General features: G+C 36.8%; 2 protein-coding genes across 2 annotated transcripts; both read right to left on the bottom strand.

Annotated features, from left to right (window-relative positions):
• Positions 1 to 4,493: 4,493 nt before the first annotated feature.
• LOC122665782 (ankyrin repeat-containing protein BDA1-like) lies at positions 4,494 to 6,046 on the bottom strand. Its single transcript, XM_043861920.1, has 3 exons — positions 5,427 to 6,046; positions 5,091 to 5,280; positions 4,494 to 4,976 (listed from the first exon to the last, which is right to left on the bottom strand). Exons 1-3 carry the CDS (start codon positions 6,044 to 6,046, stop codon positions 4,494 to 4,496), a joined length of 1,293 nt encoding a protein of 430 aa, XP_043717855.1.
• A 2,817-nt stretch (positions 6,047 to 8,863) lies between these two features.
• LOC122665783 (ankyrin repeat-containing protein At2g01680-like) lies at positions 8,864 to 10,451 on the bottom strand. Its single transcript, XM_043861921.1, has 2 exons — positions 9,846 to 10,451; positions 8,864 to 9,697 (listed from the first exon to the last, which is right to left on the bottom strand). Exons 1-2 carry the CDS (start codon positions 10,449 to 10,451, stop codon positions 8,864 to 8,866), a joined length of 1,440 nt encoding a protein of 479 aa, XP_043717856.1.
• Positions 10,452 to 18,543: the final 8,092 nt, after the last annotated feature.

Raw genomic sequence — 18,543 nt, forward strand, 5'->3', positions numbered from 1 at the left:
ACAACTCTATATGGAAAAATCAATATTCATTCTACATACATGAAATTAAATCTTCATTCTATCCACATGAAATTTATTGTACAATTACCAAGAAATTAACCTTGAGATTTCTGCAGTTGTATGGATATGGATTGAACAATTCTGAGAGATTGGAGGAAACCAACAAACATGTAAGTACATTTATTGAATACAATCTATGATTTAATTAGCAATAAAAAAATGTCTCTGAAGTCCTCATTTCTAAATGTATCTTTGTTCAATATATAGTGGGGTAGCCTGCTTTAGTTCATCTCAAGGTGACAATGATCGTTGAGTCTCAGAAGGCGGAACAGGCATTGCAGGAGACGGAACAGTCTCTTCTGCTTGAGTTCCATGAGGAAGTGGGAAGTCCATATCTCTCTTCTGGCAAATCTTTTGTTGCTGTAGAGAGAGGGAAAGTCGATTTATAGGAACCAGGAACCAGTGCAACAAGATTTGTAAAACAGAAAACAAGATTTGGAAACAAGAATCAAGAAGGAATTCATGAAGGAAAACAAGCGACACCCAGAAGACCAACACTATCGCAGGAGAGATTGAGCTCCCCATATCGATAGGAGGGGTTGGAGGTGGGTCTGTGTAGTCCGGGCTCTTCCTCCTTCTCTCGCTTCCTTGGACATCTTTCAAAGCGCTCTCTCTGAGTGGATAGAGATCTCCTTCACAACAAATGTTTCATGCCCTGCCTTCTAAGCTTTACTCTTGAGAACTGAGCTTCACCCTTGAGACACTCTAAGTGTAGAGAAAAGAAAGAAGGGGATGGTCGGAATTTATGGGACTCCAGATCCTCTAGACCATTGTTAATGTCACGTTGATCAATGTAATTAGTGGGACCCATTAAGAATAAAGGTATTGCACTTCTTCGGGTTTTTAATAGATTATGTAACGGAGTGTTGTTGGCACCATTCCAATGAAATGAAAAGAAGGGTTCCGTTGAGCAGAGGGAGAGAATATGCTAATTACGGGATTAATTAAGAAACATCTTGCAGTTTTATTAAAAAAAAGGGTAAATTACACATCACCCCCTGGTTTTCAAACGAAACTCAGGTCACCCTTGGTTTTTGAAAAAACTCAAATCACCCTCTGATTTAGACCCCAATATGACAAATTAGTCCCTATCGTTAGTTTTATACTGTTAAGTGATGATGTCAGCTAGTTAAATAAATTTAAATCCCTAAACTACCCTTGACCAATGTTGCAGACGAAGGAAGGGTAGTATTGTAAATTTAATTCTAATGTTTTAGTACAAAGGTAAAATAATCCTTTCACACCAATAACTGACAGTAGACTAACCCCGTTACTGTAGAGGGGGTGATTTGAGTTTTTTTTAAAACTAGGGGGTGATCTGAGTTTCATTTGAAAATCAGGGGGTGATCTGAGTTTCGTTTGAAAACCAGGCGGTGACGTGTAATTTACCCTAAAAAAAAAAAACATCCTACAGTACAGCTCTACTTCAGTTATCAAGACAAGTCTAGGTCAAGTCGGGGGTCAGGGCCAAAACAATGAGTCTGAATCATCTCCTGGGCCAAGGAGAGTAACAACTCTCATGTAACATTAAAAAATTGACACATGCCAAAGGTTACACCGGCAACTGCTTATTCTATTTCTAAACAAAAGAATAGGACCCATCTATTTGTCTTTTGGGAGAATGCTCTCTGTGCCGCAGCCTGTGCACATGGGCAGCCTGTGTAGGGGGCAAGGTGGTCATTGTGCCCACCCTTATGTACCTGGGTGCAGCCTGCACTACAACACAGAAAACAGTGCCCCTTCTTCTTCTTCTCGCTCTCACCAAGGACTCCCATCCATCACCACCACCTCAAAACCAAACACAACCCTGCGAACCCCTCCCACAACCATCGTCGACCGATGCAATTGCCGCCCAACAACCCTCCCTCCCCTGGAGTCCGGATCCTCTCCAATGTCCCTCTCTTAATGCTACGTGTTTATATCAATCACGGAGAGTTCACTCCGTCTCCCTATTTTTTTACTTTTTTTTTTCTTTTTCCTCTCTCCCTTTTTTATAGGAATCCATTAAACATGATTTGCGTTCAAATAGGTAACTAAGATAGACATTCAAATGTCTCTCTCTCTTAGAGCATGACATCCACACCAATCCGTCATATCGAACAAGTTTTCCACTGATTTTCGATAAAATATGGATTTTTTTACTATTTTACCCTTTGTTTGTACCATTTCGCCAATATGGTATGGCACAATATCAGGATCATGGTTTGAAGAATCAGTCTCGGATCGGTCGATTCGTATCAGTTTACGACAAAGCATTCTATAACGCTATGTACAATCCAAATTAAAATCTTCCTCAACTTGTATACCATTGCTATCTTCCACTGCCATTCTTCTTACTACACGTGTCTATCTACTCATAATGTATGCTTCAGGAATAGACTTGATGTCTAACACGTCTAAAATTTTCAAAGCATGACAACATAGGATGCCAAACGACTCAAATTTCCTGCAGCTACATTCAACCATAGACTCAAAGGGATTACATACACCTTTATATTCCACATCAGCTGAATCAAGAGTACAAACAACATACCTACGTAAGCTATCACTTTCATCTTTCTGTTTTATGTAGCAACAACCAACCCATTTATACTCCTCCTGAATTATGCGGAAGGTTAAAAGAGTATAGACTTCTGATGCCTATCTCATAATGAGTATGTAGGGAAACAAGTTCTTCGAGAACTTATTTCTTGATCCAAAGTCAGCCTTCAATTCATTAGCACGCTTATCATTGACAACCCTTTCAAAATGCTTCATAAACTGTGCAACATCTAAAGTACAATTTGTATAATCTTTCAAGTCAGCATTTATACTTTCACTTAGCTGTGTACTTCGCATACCTCCTGTAAATGTATTCTTCATATAACATTTGGCCCACTTCTTATTTAGTCCATAAATACGATCTAACCATAAATCATTTTCAACCTGATATCCAGACCTTAGTTGTTCCCATGCAGTCTCAAATTGTACTTCCTCATCATAATGATATATACATTTTTGTAGATCTGATAAGAAGCTTGATCCATACTTCATTCAGTAACTTAGATGTTTAATCCGATTTTGCATTAAATGCCAAGTACACAAACCATGGCATGTTCCAAGAAACACCTTCGAAATTGTCTTTGCCATTGCGGCATCTTGATCTGTAAAAATTGTTATAGGCTTCTTTTGTGCATGCATTTTCAAGAAAGTCTCAAATAACCATTTGAATGATTCAGCCGTCTCATCGTATAAAAGTGTTGCCCCAAATATAACGACTCCTCTGTGATGGTTAAATTCAGAAATTTTTTTTGCTTATGATTTTTAATAAGCACGTGATAAACAACAACTCTTTTGATGGGCAAATAAGTAATTTCAATCAATTTTTATTCAACTCTCCCTTATGATTCTACTTTTTTCTTCTCCTTTCTTCTATGAAGATGATTCTAGATCACCTCCTTCTTCGATTACGAGTGCCATGCGAGCTCTTCTGCCGCAGCACCCGCCACTAGCAACACGTGTGGCAGGAACTACCCACCATTGTGAACCATTGAAGAGGGGATCTTGTGGGTTGCTGAGTTTCCTTCTGGTGGAGTTCTTCTCCCTGTGGATTCTATCACCTTGGCCCATGTTGGTTGAAAGGTTTTACTTTTAGGAAAATTTGGGTCTTCCTTGGATAATCGATTGAACTCCGTATCTGCTTGATTTAGGTCACCATGGATCATAATCGTAAACGGGGTCCCTCTCTAATATATTTTCCTCTTAATATACGAGCAGAATATGAATTGGGGTTTTTCCAGAATCTGCTTGTGGTATTCTCTTATTGATTAAGTCTTTTACAAGAATTAAGGATTTAAGATCTTGTTTCCAGATTTTGAGCTAAACGAATACCTGGCTTTGAAAATGGATGACAGTTCTATTGAGAATGCAACAATTGCCATTTAGAATCCGGACTGTGGGAATCCTGAAGTGGAACATGTACTCATTACTCACAAGAATGGACCAGAAAAAAAAAAATGGGAGGAGTTGCGAAAACTGGGAAGTGCTAGAGAAGTTCTGACAAGAGTGGAACTTGATTTGGCCTATTATTCTAAGAAGTTGATATAACTGTAGAGGGTGACGATGTGTTGGTGGATTGTTGAGAAGCCGATGGAATTCAATCTCTTACCTGGAGTGTTAGATTCAAAGGTTAAGGATCTGGAGATTTCCCTACACTAGAAGTGTGAAGAATCCTCTCCTAAATTCACTTAAAAGAAAGAATTAATCAATCCTAAAAAATTGAATTACCAAATGGATTTCTTATTTTTGAATTATTTCAGATTGATACTACCAAAACAATTTCAATTTCTTCACAAAAAATCTATTTGTTGACTATTTCATGAAATAAGTTTGAAAATACAATCGAAATCATAACAAATCAGCCCTATACAAAGGGAATGCAGAAATTGTGAAGGCTACGGCTTAATGTCCCATATCCAATTTGCAGTAGCAACCAAAAGGACTAATGCCACAGGTAATGGAACAATCAATATGATTCCATTGATCAACACCGCGAGAGCACCATCACTCAGAAACAGGAGTCGAATCGATAATGCATAGGTAATCAACATAAAGAGCAGAGCTAGTAGAATCGGACCTCGTAAAGTATATCCTTCTGTTAGATTGAAAATCAGGACAACAGACACAAGAAACCCTGCATAGTTACAAAGCATTAGTAGTTGGAAAGAGTCTGGGTTCTTATCAAACCAAATTGATGTTCCTGCAGTGTGTTGTTTCTGTGAGCTATTGCTGATTCCATCATCTTGCCAAAGTCCCCCTGGAGGATTGATTCCAGTTGTGTATGTCACCGTCACGATCAGAATTAAAATCACTAACAAAGCGTTTCGAACTTCACTTGAAATGTCTTTATCTACCTTGAAACTCAGGAAATTTGGGACCTTCAGCAACCATTTAATTTTAGAATATTTCTTGTTGTGCCAAAGTGTGAAACAGATATCTTCAGAACCCTTTGCACCTGAGCTTTGAAGGAAATTTTTTATTTTCTTCTTCACCTCCTTTTCTTTATCTTCATCTCCCTGCACCTTTTTGCTGCCTAGCTCTTCATCCTGTTCTGGTTGTAATTTTGATCCATTTATGACATCCAAGGCTGTCTGTCCATTGTTGTTCATTGTGTTTATCTTCACAGCCTTTCTAACAAAATAGCCTTTCTTACGAAGCAGCAGCTTTACAATCTTCAAATTCCATTACAATTCAAAACTTTTGTCATTCAGAGAAACTAAAGTGAATTAGAAAAGAATCCAAAGCAGGGTTCAAGTAGAAGTAGATAAAATCAGAAATAAATATAGCAAAATTTCTCTAAGTAAAAGAAGAATTGAAGCTGTCTTGCCTTATGTTTTCTTTCTGAAGCTGCAAGGTGTAAGATGGTGTTGCCATCCTGGTCCTTCCAGCTTAGAATGTTGTAGCCTCCCCTTTGTCCCTTGATCCATTTCACCAGTGCTTCAAAGTTTTGGGAACTACCACTTTTTACTGCAATGTGAAAAGCTGTCTCATTTTGGGTAGTTAATGCTGTGATACATTTGGGGCAAGCAGAGAGGAGCTCCTCTATAACCTTTTTATTATTGAGATTTACATCAGATTTTGCTGCACAGTGAAGAGGTACCATCATCTCCCTGCCTTTGAAGAGGCAGAGTTCCTTGTCTACTTTCAAGAGCTTCTTCACAGTATCTAAATGTCCTTTTTTAGCAGCTATGTGTAGAGGACTCAATCCTTCTTGGTTCAGGCTTTTAGTCAAAGAAGGATTCAGGATTGCAATTTCAGCTGCTAAGAGTGCATTGCCATGCTTCGCCGCGACATGTAACAGATTCTCTCCGAACTGTGTATCAGCTTTGTCAAGAACAGAGGGGTGTTCCCCAAGCAGTTTATATAACTCCTCTATCATTTCTTTGTTTCCATTCTTAGCTGCTTCCATCAAGGAGTTGTAAACCTCTTCAATCTGATTCTGAGCCATTTTCCTATCAAAGAATACTAGTTCCTTTCCCCTCCCTTCATGAATTCATCATGATCTCACTAATTATATAGAAGCTCTCGATCAGCTCCTTTGCACAATATAAAAAATTCCTGTTGCCAACATGATCTGGATTGGTCATGTATTAAATTCCATAACCTTAATTCAATCAAACACCCTCTCGTATATTGGCTTGAATCTCTATGTCCGTGCATGCACATCTATTGATACTGTAACCACTATTGTGAATTCTCCTCTATTTTAGTACTTTGACAACTTGTTTTTGGTAAAAATATGAGATGTGAACAAAACATGTTGAGGTCTACCTAACTACAAAATTTGTGTTTTCATTAAAAACTACCACGTACTCGGCAGATATTTGGTCTCATAATATGACGTCTCATAATATGATGTCTCGTGATTTGCTTGGAATGTGGCAGTACCTGGAAGAACTATAGCTAGCTGTACATATTCTCATTCTACTTAAAAAAAGAAAAAAGAAGAGTAGTATGAACATGGGAGAGAGAGGGGTCTCTCTTCTCAATATAAAAGAAGTTGGTCTTATTAAATAATTGAATACAATTGGTATGGCTTTGACAGAATACAACGTTATTTAAGTTGGTGATATAACTAGTGTGTTCCTCAACTTTTATTTCTGGTTCTGGATGTCTATTACTCGCCAAAGAATTCTGAAATAAAAAGTTTTTTATTTTTTTATTTTTTAAAGAGTATAAAATGTTGTTTCTAGGTTGACACTGAGAGTGGGGGTGAATCAGTGTGTTAAAAAAACTTTTCCCCTCAACAGGTTCACCTACTAGCTTACCTGTTGATGTCTACAGCATTTACCACAGTTGCCTTTACAGTCCTCCCAAAAGATATTCAGACACACAACCTCGATCACTCTGTATGGCACTCTTGACTTGGACTCACACAACCACAATTACAATCACTGAATTGCTGCCAAGAGCTGCTAATTGTAAGGCCTGAAACTATAATGTTGCTTGGAGCTGATGTTATCACGCTATGCTGGCAATCAACCACACAACCACAAACACTGTTGGAGACCCTCATTGTTGACACAGAAAATCACACACAATCGTGTACACACTCCAGTCTACCTGTCAAAGGCTCTATCAAGTGTGTACACACATCCTGCAGCAGAACACTCTAATATGCATACAATAATAACAAATATCCACAACACAAAAGATATACGTGCTTCGGAATGTTGCGTACGTGCACAGAGTAATAGTCACACTGACCTCAGCATTTACTCAATACTGGTCTTCAACTACAATCAACAGTCTAGGTCCTACAACTACTTCCACTCCTAATATACAGAAGCAAGGGCAATCTATCCTAGTGGTGTTTTAGTCACAGCTATGACTCAGGACACCTTGCTTGCTTCAACCCCTGATGAATACAAGAGCAAGGGTGTAACCCCCAATGGTACCCAGCACCCATTGGTTACTCAAATACATAAATGGGCTTATAACAATTCCGTACAATGAAAGCACATCTAGCATAGGTCTATGGCAGTAATTAAACCCATCTAGCATACAAAGTGAATACCCAGAAATAATGACAAAGCCAATGGTAAAGAAAAGCTCACAATATGATGAGTTAATGATGTTTGGTATCCTAAGAAGCTTGGTGGTGGCAATCCAGTTTCGGAGAAGGTTCCCTGACAATGGTGGACCTTCACAGCGATGTCCTGGCAGTAGACAATCCCTAACACACTCTCAATTCTTCTTCCTTGGTGTTTTTACAAACACCTTCAATGCGCACACACAAATTTTTTTTTTTTTCTCTTATTTCTTCTTCTTCCTCCCTTCTCTTTTTCCTTCTCCCTTCTTATCTTGTCCTTTTCTCTCTCTTTCTTCTTCTTCTTCTTCCCCTCTCTTTTTCTTCACTTTCTATGCAATGAACCCCATAAAAACACAAATGAAAGCTTCTCCCACGGTTCCAGTAGCTTCAATGAAGCTATACAGATGCAAGGGGACAAATGGAGATGGTTCAAGAACAAATAACAAAGGGGAATGGGTTTTCCGCTACACCCGCACCTCAGAGGCCACCAAATCTGATATATATATATATATATATATATATCTTCTCTGTGTGTAGGGCTCAGAGGGACAAGCATTCTGCAAGTTGAATCACCTAAAACGGAGCTTCGATGAGGAAGATATGCTCGATTGAAGTTGGTCATTCGTAGAGCTCGAAATGGAGATCAGAGTATATGCGCATTGCACTAAAACGGATCTTGATCTTTAGGATCTTCTTGTTTCCAGATTTTGAGCTAACCGAATACCTGGGCTGTGAAAATGAAAATGGTTGACAGTGCTATTGAGAATGCAACAATTGCCATTTAGAATCCGGACTGTGGGAATCCTGAAGTAGAACTTATACTAATTACTCCCAAGAATCTATCTCACCTAATGGAGAGGGAATGCGAAAAATGGGAAGTGCTAGAGAAGTTCTAACAAGAGTGGAACTCGATTTCGCCTACTTTTCTAAGAAGTTGATATACCTGGATGTGCTTTTGATGCATGTGGCAGCTAGGGAAAGTGACTTTTTTGAAGCTGTAACTGTAGAAGAATCCTCTCGTAAATTCAATTAAAAGAAAGAATCTATTCTCAAAATTTGAATTACCAAATGGATTTCTTATTTTTAAAATATTTCAGATCGATACAATCAAAACAATTTTTATTCTATTTCTCGACTAAAAAACTATTTGTTGGCTATGTCATGAAATAAGTTCAAAAATGAAATCGAAATCATATCAAATCAGCCCTATACAAATGAAATAAATTATAAAGGCTACTCCTTAATGTCCCATATCCAATTTGCTGTAGCAACCAAAAGGACTAATGCCACAGGTAATGGAACAGTCAATATCATTCCATTGATCAACACTGCTAGAGCACCCTTACCCAGAAACAGGAGTCGAATCGATAATCCATAGGTAATCAACATAAAGAGCAGAGCTAGTAGAACCGGACCTCGTAATGTATATCCTTCAGTGAGATTGAAAACCAGGACAACAGACACAAGAAACCCTGCATAGTTACAAAGCATTAGTACTTGGAAAGAGTCTGGGTTCTTATCAAACCAAATTGATGTTCCTGCAGTGTGTGGTTTCTGTGAGCTATTGCTGATTCCATCATCTTGCCAAATTCCCCCTGGAGGATTGATTCCGGTTGTGTATGTCACCGTCACGATCAGAATTAAAATCACTAACAGAGCGTTTCGAACGTCACTTGGAGTGTCTTTGTCTACCTTGAAACTCAGGAAATTTGGGACCTTCAGCAACCATTTGATTCCAGAATGTAAAGCCCTTCTCTTTTTAGAATCTTTCTTGTGCCAAAGTGTGCAACAGATATCTTTAGAACCCTTTGCACCTGAGCTTTGAAGGAACTTTCCTATTTTCTCCTGCACCTTTCCCTCATCTTCTTCTCCCTCAACCCTTATGCTTACATCTTCCTCCTCCTGAACTGGTTGTGTTTGAGATTCATTAATGTCTCTGGTTCCATTACACTGTGATCCAGTTTTCTTTAAAACATCCAAAGCTGTCTTTCCTTTGTTGTTCTTTGTGTTTATCTTCGCAGCCTTTCGAACAAAATAGCCATACTTACAAAGCAGCAGCTCTACAATCTTCAAATTCATTACAATTCAAAACTTTGTCATTCAGAGAATGTAAAGTGATTTAGAAAAGAAACTAAAGCAAGGGTCAAGTAGAAGAACACAGGAAAATAAAATCACAAATTGGAATCTTTCTATGTAAAAGAAGAAGCTATCTTGCCTCAGATTTTCTTTCTGATGTTGCAAGGTGTAAGATGGTGTTTCCATCCTGGTCCTTCCAGCTTAGAATGTTGTAGCCCCCCCATTGTTCCTTGATCCATTTCACCAGTGCTTCAAAGTTTTGGGAACTACCATTCTTTACAGCAGTGTGAAGAGCTGTCTCATTTCGAGTTGTTAATGCTGTGATACACTTGGGGCAAGCAGAGAGGAGCTCCTCTATAACCTCTTTACTCCTGCGATGCCTAGATTTTGCTGCACAGTGAAGAGGCACCATCATCTCCCTGCCTCTGATGAAGCAGAGTTCCTTGTCTACCTTCAAGAGCTTCTTCACTGTTTCTAAATGTCCCTTTTCAGCAGCTATGTGTAGAGGACTTAATCCATCTTGGTTCAGGCTTTTAGCCAATGAAGGCTTCAGGATTGCAATTTCAGCTGCAAAGAGATAATTGTTACATGATGCCGCGACATGTAAAGGATTATTTCTGAACTGCTGATTGGCTTTGTCAAGAATAGAGTTGTCTTCCCCAAGTAGTTCATATAACTTTTCTATCGTTCCATACTTAGCTTCTTCCATCAGGGAGCAAACCCCATCAATCTGATTCTGATCCATTTTCCTATCAAAGAGTTCTAATTCCCTTCCCCTCATGAATTCATGACCTCACTAATTATATAGAAGCTCTCAGCTCTTTTCCACAACATAAAAAATTCCTGTTTCCACCTTCACTGAAACAAATTTCATTTTGGTGTATTCAAATCTTTCATTCAAAATGGCTCATTTGGATTAACAATAAAATTGAAAGTGAATGAATTTTGTCTCAATATATCTCATTATTCAAATACTTCTTAGCAAACCATTGATGACTTACAGGTGCTGCTGCTTATTCACACTGCATTACTTTTCTGTTTTAGGTAGGAATGAATTTTGTCTCATTTGCAGAAGAAGCTTCTCTGAATCTGAATAATTGATTCATTTTTTCCATGAAAGTGATCTTTCTTTTGGAACGGGAAGATTTCTTACTTCTTAGTCATTTTCAAGAACTTTCTTGGAAAAGATGATTCCCTTTTTTTTGTTCTTCTTTTCCCAGGGAATTGGGGCTCTGTTTTGGCAAAGTAGTATCAAGATTAAAATTTCTTTTGAGTCGGAAGAAATCATATTATTTAGAAGAACTTTCTTGGAAAAGATTAGGCAATTTCCTAGTTGGGGTTCTGTTTCGGCAAAGAAGAAATCAAGGACGAAACTTCTTTCAGGGAGGGGACCAAGAAGAAATCAAAAAACTTGCAAGAACTTTCTTGGATAACAATAATAAGTCATTACTTGTGTGTTAAGTTTTCGGGAAGGGGGAAGCTTGGAGACTTAAACTGTCTGTTTCAAGCTCACTTTAGTTTCCATATATTGCCAGAAGGAGCTTTAAAAAATGCCCAAAATTTGGTTGACCTGAAGTTGTCTCTTTCCCTAATGATAGGTCTTGAGATGAAACCTAACTTTACTCTTTTTTGAATCCTCCAAAAACATATTATTCTCAATGAGGAAGAAAAAAATTTGTTTTCAATATTTCCAAGAATATCACCTTCAACTCTCTCCACACATTGTTATAGTGGTTTCAAAATAGTTCAGAAAAAAAAATTGTTTTTTATGCAACGACTTCATTAACAGGACAATTAAAAAACCAAGGAAAAAAAAACAAACAAACATGATAGATTATTTAATTGAGATATGCCACCAATAATATGGCTAATTGAGGGAATTTCTCACATACCAATTATCAGAATTGTCACATTTTTTTTTTTTGGGGTGGGGGGGGGTAAATAGAACTTCACTCAGGTAAGCAAGATACACTCTTGAGATCTAGAACATGTTGTGTAAAAAACAAGGATCGAAAATAGGTCAAATTGTCATACTCGCTATGGGCAAGGCCCTCCGAACAAGAGCATCTACTATTAATTCTTAGGTGGGTTGGACTAAGAAACTTTTTGTCAATAATTAATTATAAGGGAGAAGATTCTTCCGACAAATGGAGGGTCTCCATTATGAATTGTGGAATATGAGGTTCCAGAGAGAGAGAGAATGGGTGGAGCCCACAATTCTATGTCTTGACGTGTGAAAGAATACATAGATAAACATCGTACGGATCTTTTGTCTTAAATATAATTATGGGAATGCTTTCTAAGAGAAAACTTTATAAAAGAAGATCATATACAAATCTAAGTGTTCCCACAATCTAGATCTAGGTGTTCCCACAAGGAAGCTTCCTAAAAGAAGATCATATAAAAGGCACAATACCAATCTTCTTGTGGTTCGTAATTACTATTCTATAATCACAACTTAGTTTTTATTGTATTGTGAAAGCGTCAAATGAAAATTTGGTTTTTGATTATATAATAAGGGAATAAGTAAACACTAGGAGAGTTTGTAAACTCTATCAAAGGTCATGATACACTTATCATGTGTCAAAGGTTGAGTGTGAGCACGATTTTGAAAATTGGAAATTAGATCGGTGAATCAATCGATTCGGATTGGGATTGGTGTTGATCGATCAATCAATTCCAATCGATTTGCATCATTTTCTACTATGTTTCTAATTGTTTTTAGCCAATTCTGACTGGTTCAAATCAGAATAGACACTGATCGATTCGATCCCCAATTCCATTTTTGAAATCTGGAGTGTGACTCAATATGATAGGGAACGCTGCACTTTTCTCACTAGCAGTCAAATGTCAGTTCATAATAATTATTAAAAAAAAAAATTGATATAGTAAGTTTAAAGTTTTGGGGAAAAGATCCACACTCATTGTCTCTGTGTGGATTCTTTTCTATGCTCATTCATAAAAAGTGAAGACCACAAACATTTATTGTTTTTTTTTTTTAATCTATTTTAAAAATATGAGATCCAGATGGATTGATACCTTTTTTAAATCACTAATTGGTGATAGCGTGCAAATTCTTTAATAGGATTCTATCAATTTAGCATCTCTTTTAAGTATCTCATGTTTGATTGTGCTAGAACATGCAAAGTAAGAGGATTCAATTCATTTTTATTCATTCATTCATTCAAAAAAAAAAAAAAAAAAAAAAAATTTGATATGAAATCGGTATTATAGATATCGACTAAAAAGATGTTTACATTTTTTGAAATTTTCGGTCAATTTAGATCGATATCAGACTAATACCAAATAATACATATCAATATTGTATCGATTTGATCATGATTGATACCAGATCATAACTTGGACTAAATCTGAGCCCCATATTAATCACATTTTGAGTCTGGTGAGATAAAGCTCATATAACCTCGTGACATTTAACACTCTCGTTTTGATCAATTATACTCGGGCCACATAGATCATGACTCAAGTAAATGGTGGTCAAGGCCATAGTTAGCAAAAATGTGTTTAGAACAATGTTCTTAGTTTTTACCACTTTAAACACATTGTCATTTGTTTCCCAATAATATGGGAAAAAAGAAACAAGGGCAAACAACTAATAGTTCCATTTTAAACATGTTGAAAATACGTTCACGTTTTTTTAGTCTTTTTTAAGACTTATTAAGCACAATGCTTTACTTAACTAACCATATCTTCGTCTCCCAAACTCGTATTGACCTAAATTTGAGTCGAAGGACTACATTTCTCATAATATCACTTTAAACTCAGTTCAATACACGGGCCCTAAAATTAAACTACAAACGGATGCATCTACTAGAAAAGGTTTTTAAAGCAATGACTACTAACTCCAACTGAACAAGCATCACTCCGAGAATGTGTTAGTTGTTTTGACAACAATGAACAATACCAAAGCATAGCCACATTACTCAATAGAATTATTACTATTATTAGGGTAAATTACAGATCACCCTCTGGTTTTCAACCGAAACTTAGATCACCCCCTGGTTTTTGAAAAAACTCAAATCACCCCCCTGATTAAGACCCCAAAATGACAAATTAGTCCCTAACGTTAGTTTTATGTTGTTAAGTGATGATGTCAGCCAGTTAAATAAATTTAAATCCCTAAACTACCCTTGACCAATGTTGAAGAATGAAGATGAAGGAAGGGTAGTATTGTAAATTTAATTCTAATGTTTTAATACAAGGGTAAAATAATTCTTTCACACCAATAACTAACAATAGACTAACATCATTACTGCAGAGGCAAAGTGATTTGAGTTTTTTCAAAAATTAGGGGGTGAAATGAGTTTCGTTTGAAAACCAAGGGGTGACGTATAATTTACCCTAATAATTAAAGTGTCTTATCTTTTAAAAAATGATAATCTAGTCTTGGTCACAAACTCACAATGTTAAAACATTACTGATCGTCCTTTAGTTGGCGTGGGGGGTGGGTGGGGGGAGTCCAAAACTAATGGCAAAGAATATGGAGACACGTTTTTGACCAAATACAAGTATATAACGACTTCATCAACAACAGTAATGTTGAATTCAAGTAAACTTTTTCATCCTCCACAGGAATGTCAAGTTGTTCTTTTATACCCATTTCACATCATATTTAAATAAAGGTTTAAGAAATGATTAAAAAGTTGGCAAAATTTATACAAAGGCTTTTCCCCCCAATTTTTTATACTTTATAGATTTGATAGACTTAAATTGGACTAAAAAATAATACATAAGAAGAGGAGGATTGGACCTATTTGTGATTAAAATTTAAGCCATACCTGATCTGCCTGTCAGACTTGACCTCACTTGCCTTGAAAAGTTTTTTTTTTTTTTTGGTGGCCATTCCTCTTTAAAATTTTGTTGCCTAAATTATAAAGGGAACAATCTAATATGTTGAGAAGATGATATAAACAATTTGACTATCAACTACTATTAATCAATAAACATGAACATTTTTTTCACCAAATGGAAAAGTTTCTTTTGTACTCTAATTCAATATGACTTGAGGGTATTCTACCTAACTTATTTTTTATTTAATCTTTAATTTTTTAAGAACAATGCAGACAATATCACTTAATTGAGCATGGGTGCCTATTAGGAAGAAGAAAAACAAAAGCAATGAAAATACAACTGTTACCCAAAATAAAAAAAAGTCATAATAATTTACCAAAAAATTTTCAAGGGAGAGGGTTGGGTATGCCGTCAGTTTTTGGTAAACTAACGACATGAACCAATCACAAGACTGAACATAGGAGGGCAAAATAATCTTTTTCAAAAGAGGAAAGAGATTACACATGCTGGGCACCCTGGCAGCATGTCCAACCTTTTCACAATTTTAAAATCTTATTATTAATTAAAAAGAAAAAAATGTAAGAACCATTGGCTAGGTAGAACCTTATAAAAGAAAAATGCAAAAATAAAAATCCTAGTTTTCTACTGATTTTTTTCAGTAAAATGATCAATTTCCAGAGTAACCATGAAATATGCAGAGCCTTAATTACATGGTTTTACTAAGCTAGTAAGCTGTCAGATTTTACTTTCCATAGAATATCATTTGTCCTTGTTTAGTGGTGCAAGACTGCAAGCATGGTTACCATAAATTAAAAAATAAAATAAAATTAAAAAAAAAAGACTACAAGCATGGACGAACTTCTGAAAATTAATCTCTAATAATTTTGTTGTTGTTCTTAGTTCAAATTTTAGGGAACAAATGCTAGAGGAATCTTATAATGATTGGTGTGGTAAACTGTAATATTATGAAGGGAAAATTTTGCTATCACCACATATGGGGACAAACACAATGTGAAAACTTCAAGAACACTTATTTCTCATTTAAAATCACAAATATCTTGTACATTTCTTGGAGTTTATCATAGGGATTCTAATGTTGTCAAGAAATTTTACCCTAATTTTCCCTTCTAATACATAATCGACCATGATTGAATCATCAAGCATAGTATACTCAAAAGAAGCAAATACATGACAACAACAACTTATTTCCAAACTGCAATAGTACTCCTTAACAGGTCCTGGCTTTGTATAAAGGGGTATGATCCATCTAACTCCAACATTTGGGAGATACTTTGCAGAACCCATAAAATCCTCTCCTAGAATTCTAGTATATTGCAAACACCAGAGGGAAGCAGCAAGTTCAGTATACTGCAAACATTCCATGGCGGAGGGCTTGTAGATAAGTATAGACACGGTAAGGAACCTAAGCATTGGACTGTAATAGCAGAACCAAATGGAGGTGAGGTTATCTCCTTTTGTTTCAGTTTAATTCTGCATATCAAAATGGAGATTTCCATCTTTGGATGTCTGCACTTGGTATCAGAGTGGGCATCCTTACTAGTTGTCCGCACATTGGCGTTGACCGCGGGGGAAAACGCAGTTAAAAAGGCCGTCGGGTAAAAAAAAATTCACCTCTACTAATAAACCTTTGTCCCTATACGTACTATTCATTCACTTTCCATCTCCTCACTTCCATGTTTGACAATGGCAATTCCATAGAGCATTAATGAATAAAGTGGGTTTGGTTTTGTAGATAGTTTGTCCACTTACTGAGCTTCACATCTCAGTTCATTTAAATCCTTCATGCATTTACTATTATCCATTGTGGATTAGTTCTAATTGGATCTAATTGTTAAAGACACAAGCGTTTGTGTGTGTGTGTGTGTGTGTGTGTGTGTGAGAGAGAGAGAGAGAGAGAGAGAGAGCAATGGAACAAAAGAAACACCAAATTGACTCCTCACTCTCCTCAACCCTGAGCTTGATCCTACCATGATGCCATCTACAATAATTCAAAAATAGCACATAAGAAAATGCAGTTTACAGGGGTTGATCTCAAATAGAAATAGAAACAAAAATCATCTGTGTGGGTGACTATTGAAATTGAACATGATAAACCCCAAAATCTCAAATCAGAAGGATAATATAACCCCCCCCCCCCCCCAAAACAGAAAGAACAGAAGTGAACCCACATCTCCAGCACTGGCTTAGTTATCCCTGATTCTTCTCTTGCAATCGAACATCAATTTTAGATGCAATTCCGTTATAAATTCTACTTGTTTTAGCTTGATCAGGTTGTCGAACATTTGTTTCCCAGTTTTCTTTTGAAAAATAGACAGTTTACTTCAGTGAAATGTCACATGCCTAATATTAGTGGATAGATTTTCTCTTAATTTAACTTATCTTGCCAGCAAACATCCTTAGGTGTTTCAATCCACTAGATTTGAATTATCATATTCGAAGGTAGGAAAAAAAATATCAGAACATCAGGTCAGCACTAAGTAAATGTAATGTCTTTGTATTCAAAAACCTAAAAATTTAAGCCAATGTAGGTGGACAGTAGAAGTTGCTGTGGATAACACCTGGCCAAGTCCTGATGGAGCTGCTTCATGTCCCACTTCTTTTTCTTATAATTGCAGCCATTTAGTAATTTTTTAATTCATATGCTTGATGCTTGATATACCCCCCCCAACATATTTACTATTTAGCATTGTGAGACTTCTTCCTATCCTCGAACATATTTAGTGGGCTCACCTTTAGTTGTTTCTGCTTTTAAAAGAATTATGCAGTAAGTGATTGTATTTCATTGTGTTAATTGTTAGTGGAAAAGGGGAATTCTATGGTTTAACACTGAAGAAAAGCTAGAGAAGGCAATCAAACTAGACCAATTTGTTCCAATGTGTAGCTAGAAGATTTAGCATGCTGCTGCACTGGTTTCAAGAGTTACTTTCTCTTATATTCTTACCTTATACCATGTCAATGGCTGCTGCTTCTGTGCAACTAATGATGCAGACATCCACTCAACATAAGAATGACCATTTGGAGAGACGAAATTCATGGCCTCACCGCTCAGGCCAACCTGCATTAAGAACAATCCATCAAAATGCAGCTGAATAAACATTGCATTATTGATGACTGCAAAAGTAAGAATAATCAAAAGAGAAAATAAATGCAACACAAAGTATCTCATGATATACCTAATCAGCAACAACAGTGGTGTTAGTGGTGGTGGTGGTGGGTGCTTGAGAAGGAGCAAGAGGCAATGAAAACACATCTCTCAAGGCTTCAGATACTTCCTCGCCATCTCAATCTGTATCCATCTGAGCTATATAAAAATAGGAATGAATTACTTAGAATCGAAAATTAACACTGTCCAAGGAATTTAATATAAGCTTAGAAGAAACAAGATCGCCTCCAAAGTTCATATCACACATCCAATCACGCAAGCATACCAAAGCCTCAACATTCTTAGGGAGCAATTTGCATCGGTACTTATCAATCACCTTACCCCCAACACTAAATGCTGACTCAGATGCAACCGTGGACACAGGAATCACCAATACATCACGGGCCAGCCGAGACAAATTAGGAAAGTCGGCTTTATATTCCTTCCAATATGCTAGAACATCAAAATCCTTGACCCATGCTATTCGTCGCTCTTCAAAATATCGGTCCAATTCAGACTTGCCACTTGTGGCCCTCTTCTTTTTTAGCCAAGTAGCAAATGAATCCCACAAAATAGATCGAGAAGCACCAATATTAAAAACAAAATAACTGAACTGTTGAAATTGCATGCCAATTAAATTAGATATAGTAATATACCTCCACGTCAACAGCTTCAGTCGAAACCCAATGCTCTTTTGGCATGTTCTTGTATTCCCCATAAAGTTGGCCCAAAACTGATTTCACACAGCCGATAGTCTCATCAATTAATAAGTTATCTCCATGATGGAATTTTTCATATGCCCACTCAAGAATGTCCAGCTTGTAGCGGGGATCGAAAACAGCCACAATTGATAAAATCATTG

This window comes from Telopea speciosissima, chromosome 6, assembly GCF_018873765.1.
Source record: "Telopea speciosissima isolate NSW1024214 ecotype Mountain lineage chromosome 6, Tspe_v1, whole genome shotgun sequence".
Lineage (NCBI taxonomy): Eukaryota > Viridiplantae > Streptophyta > Magnoliopsida > Proteales > Proteaceae > Telopea > Telopea speciosissima.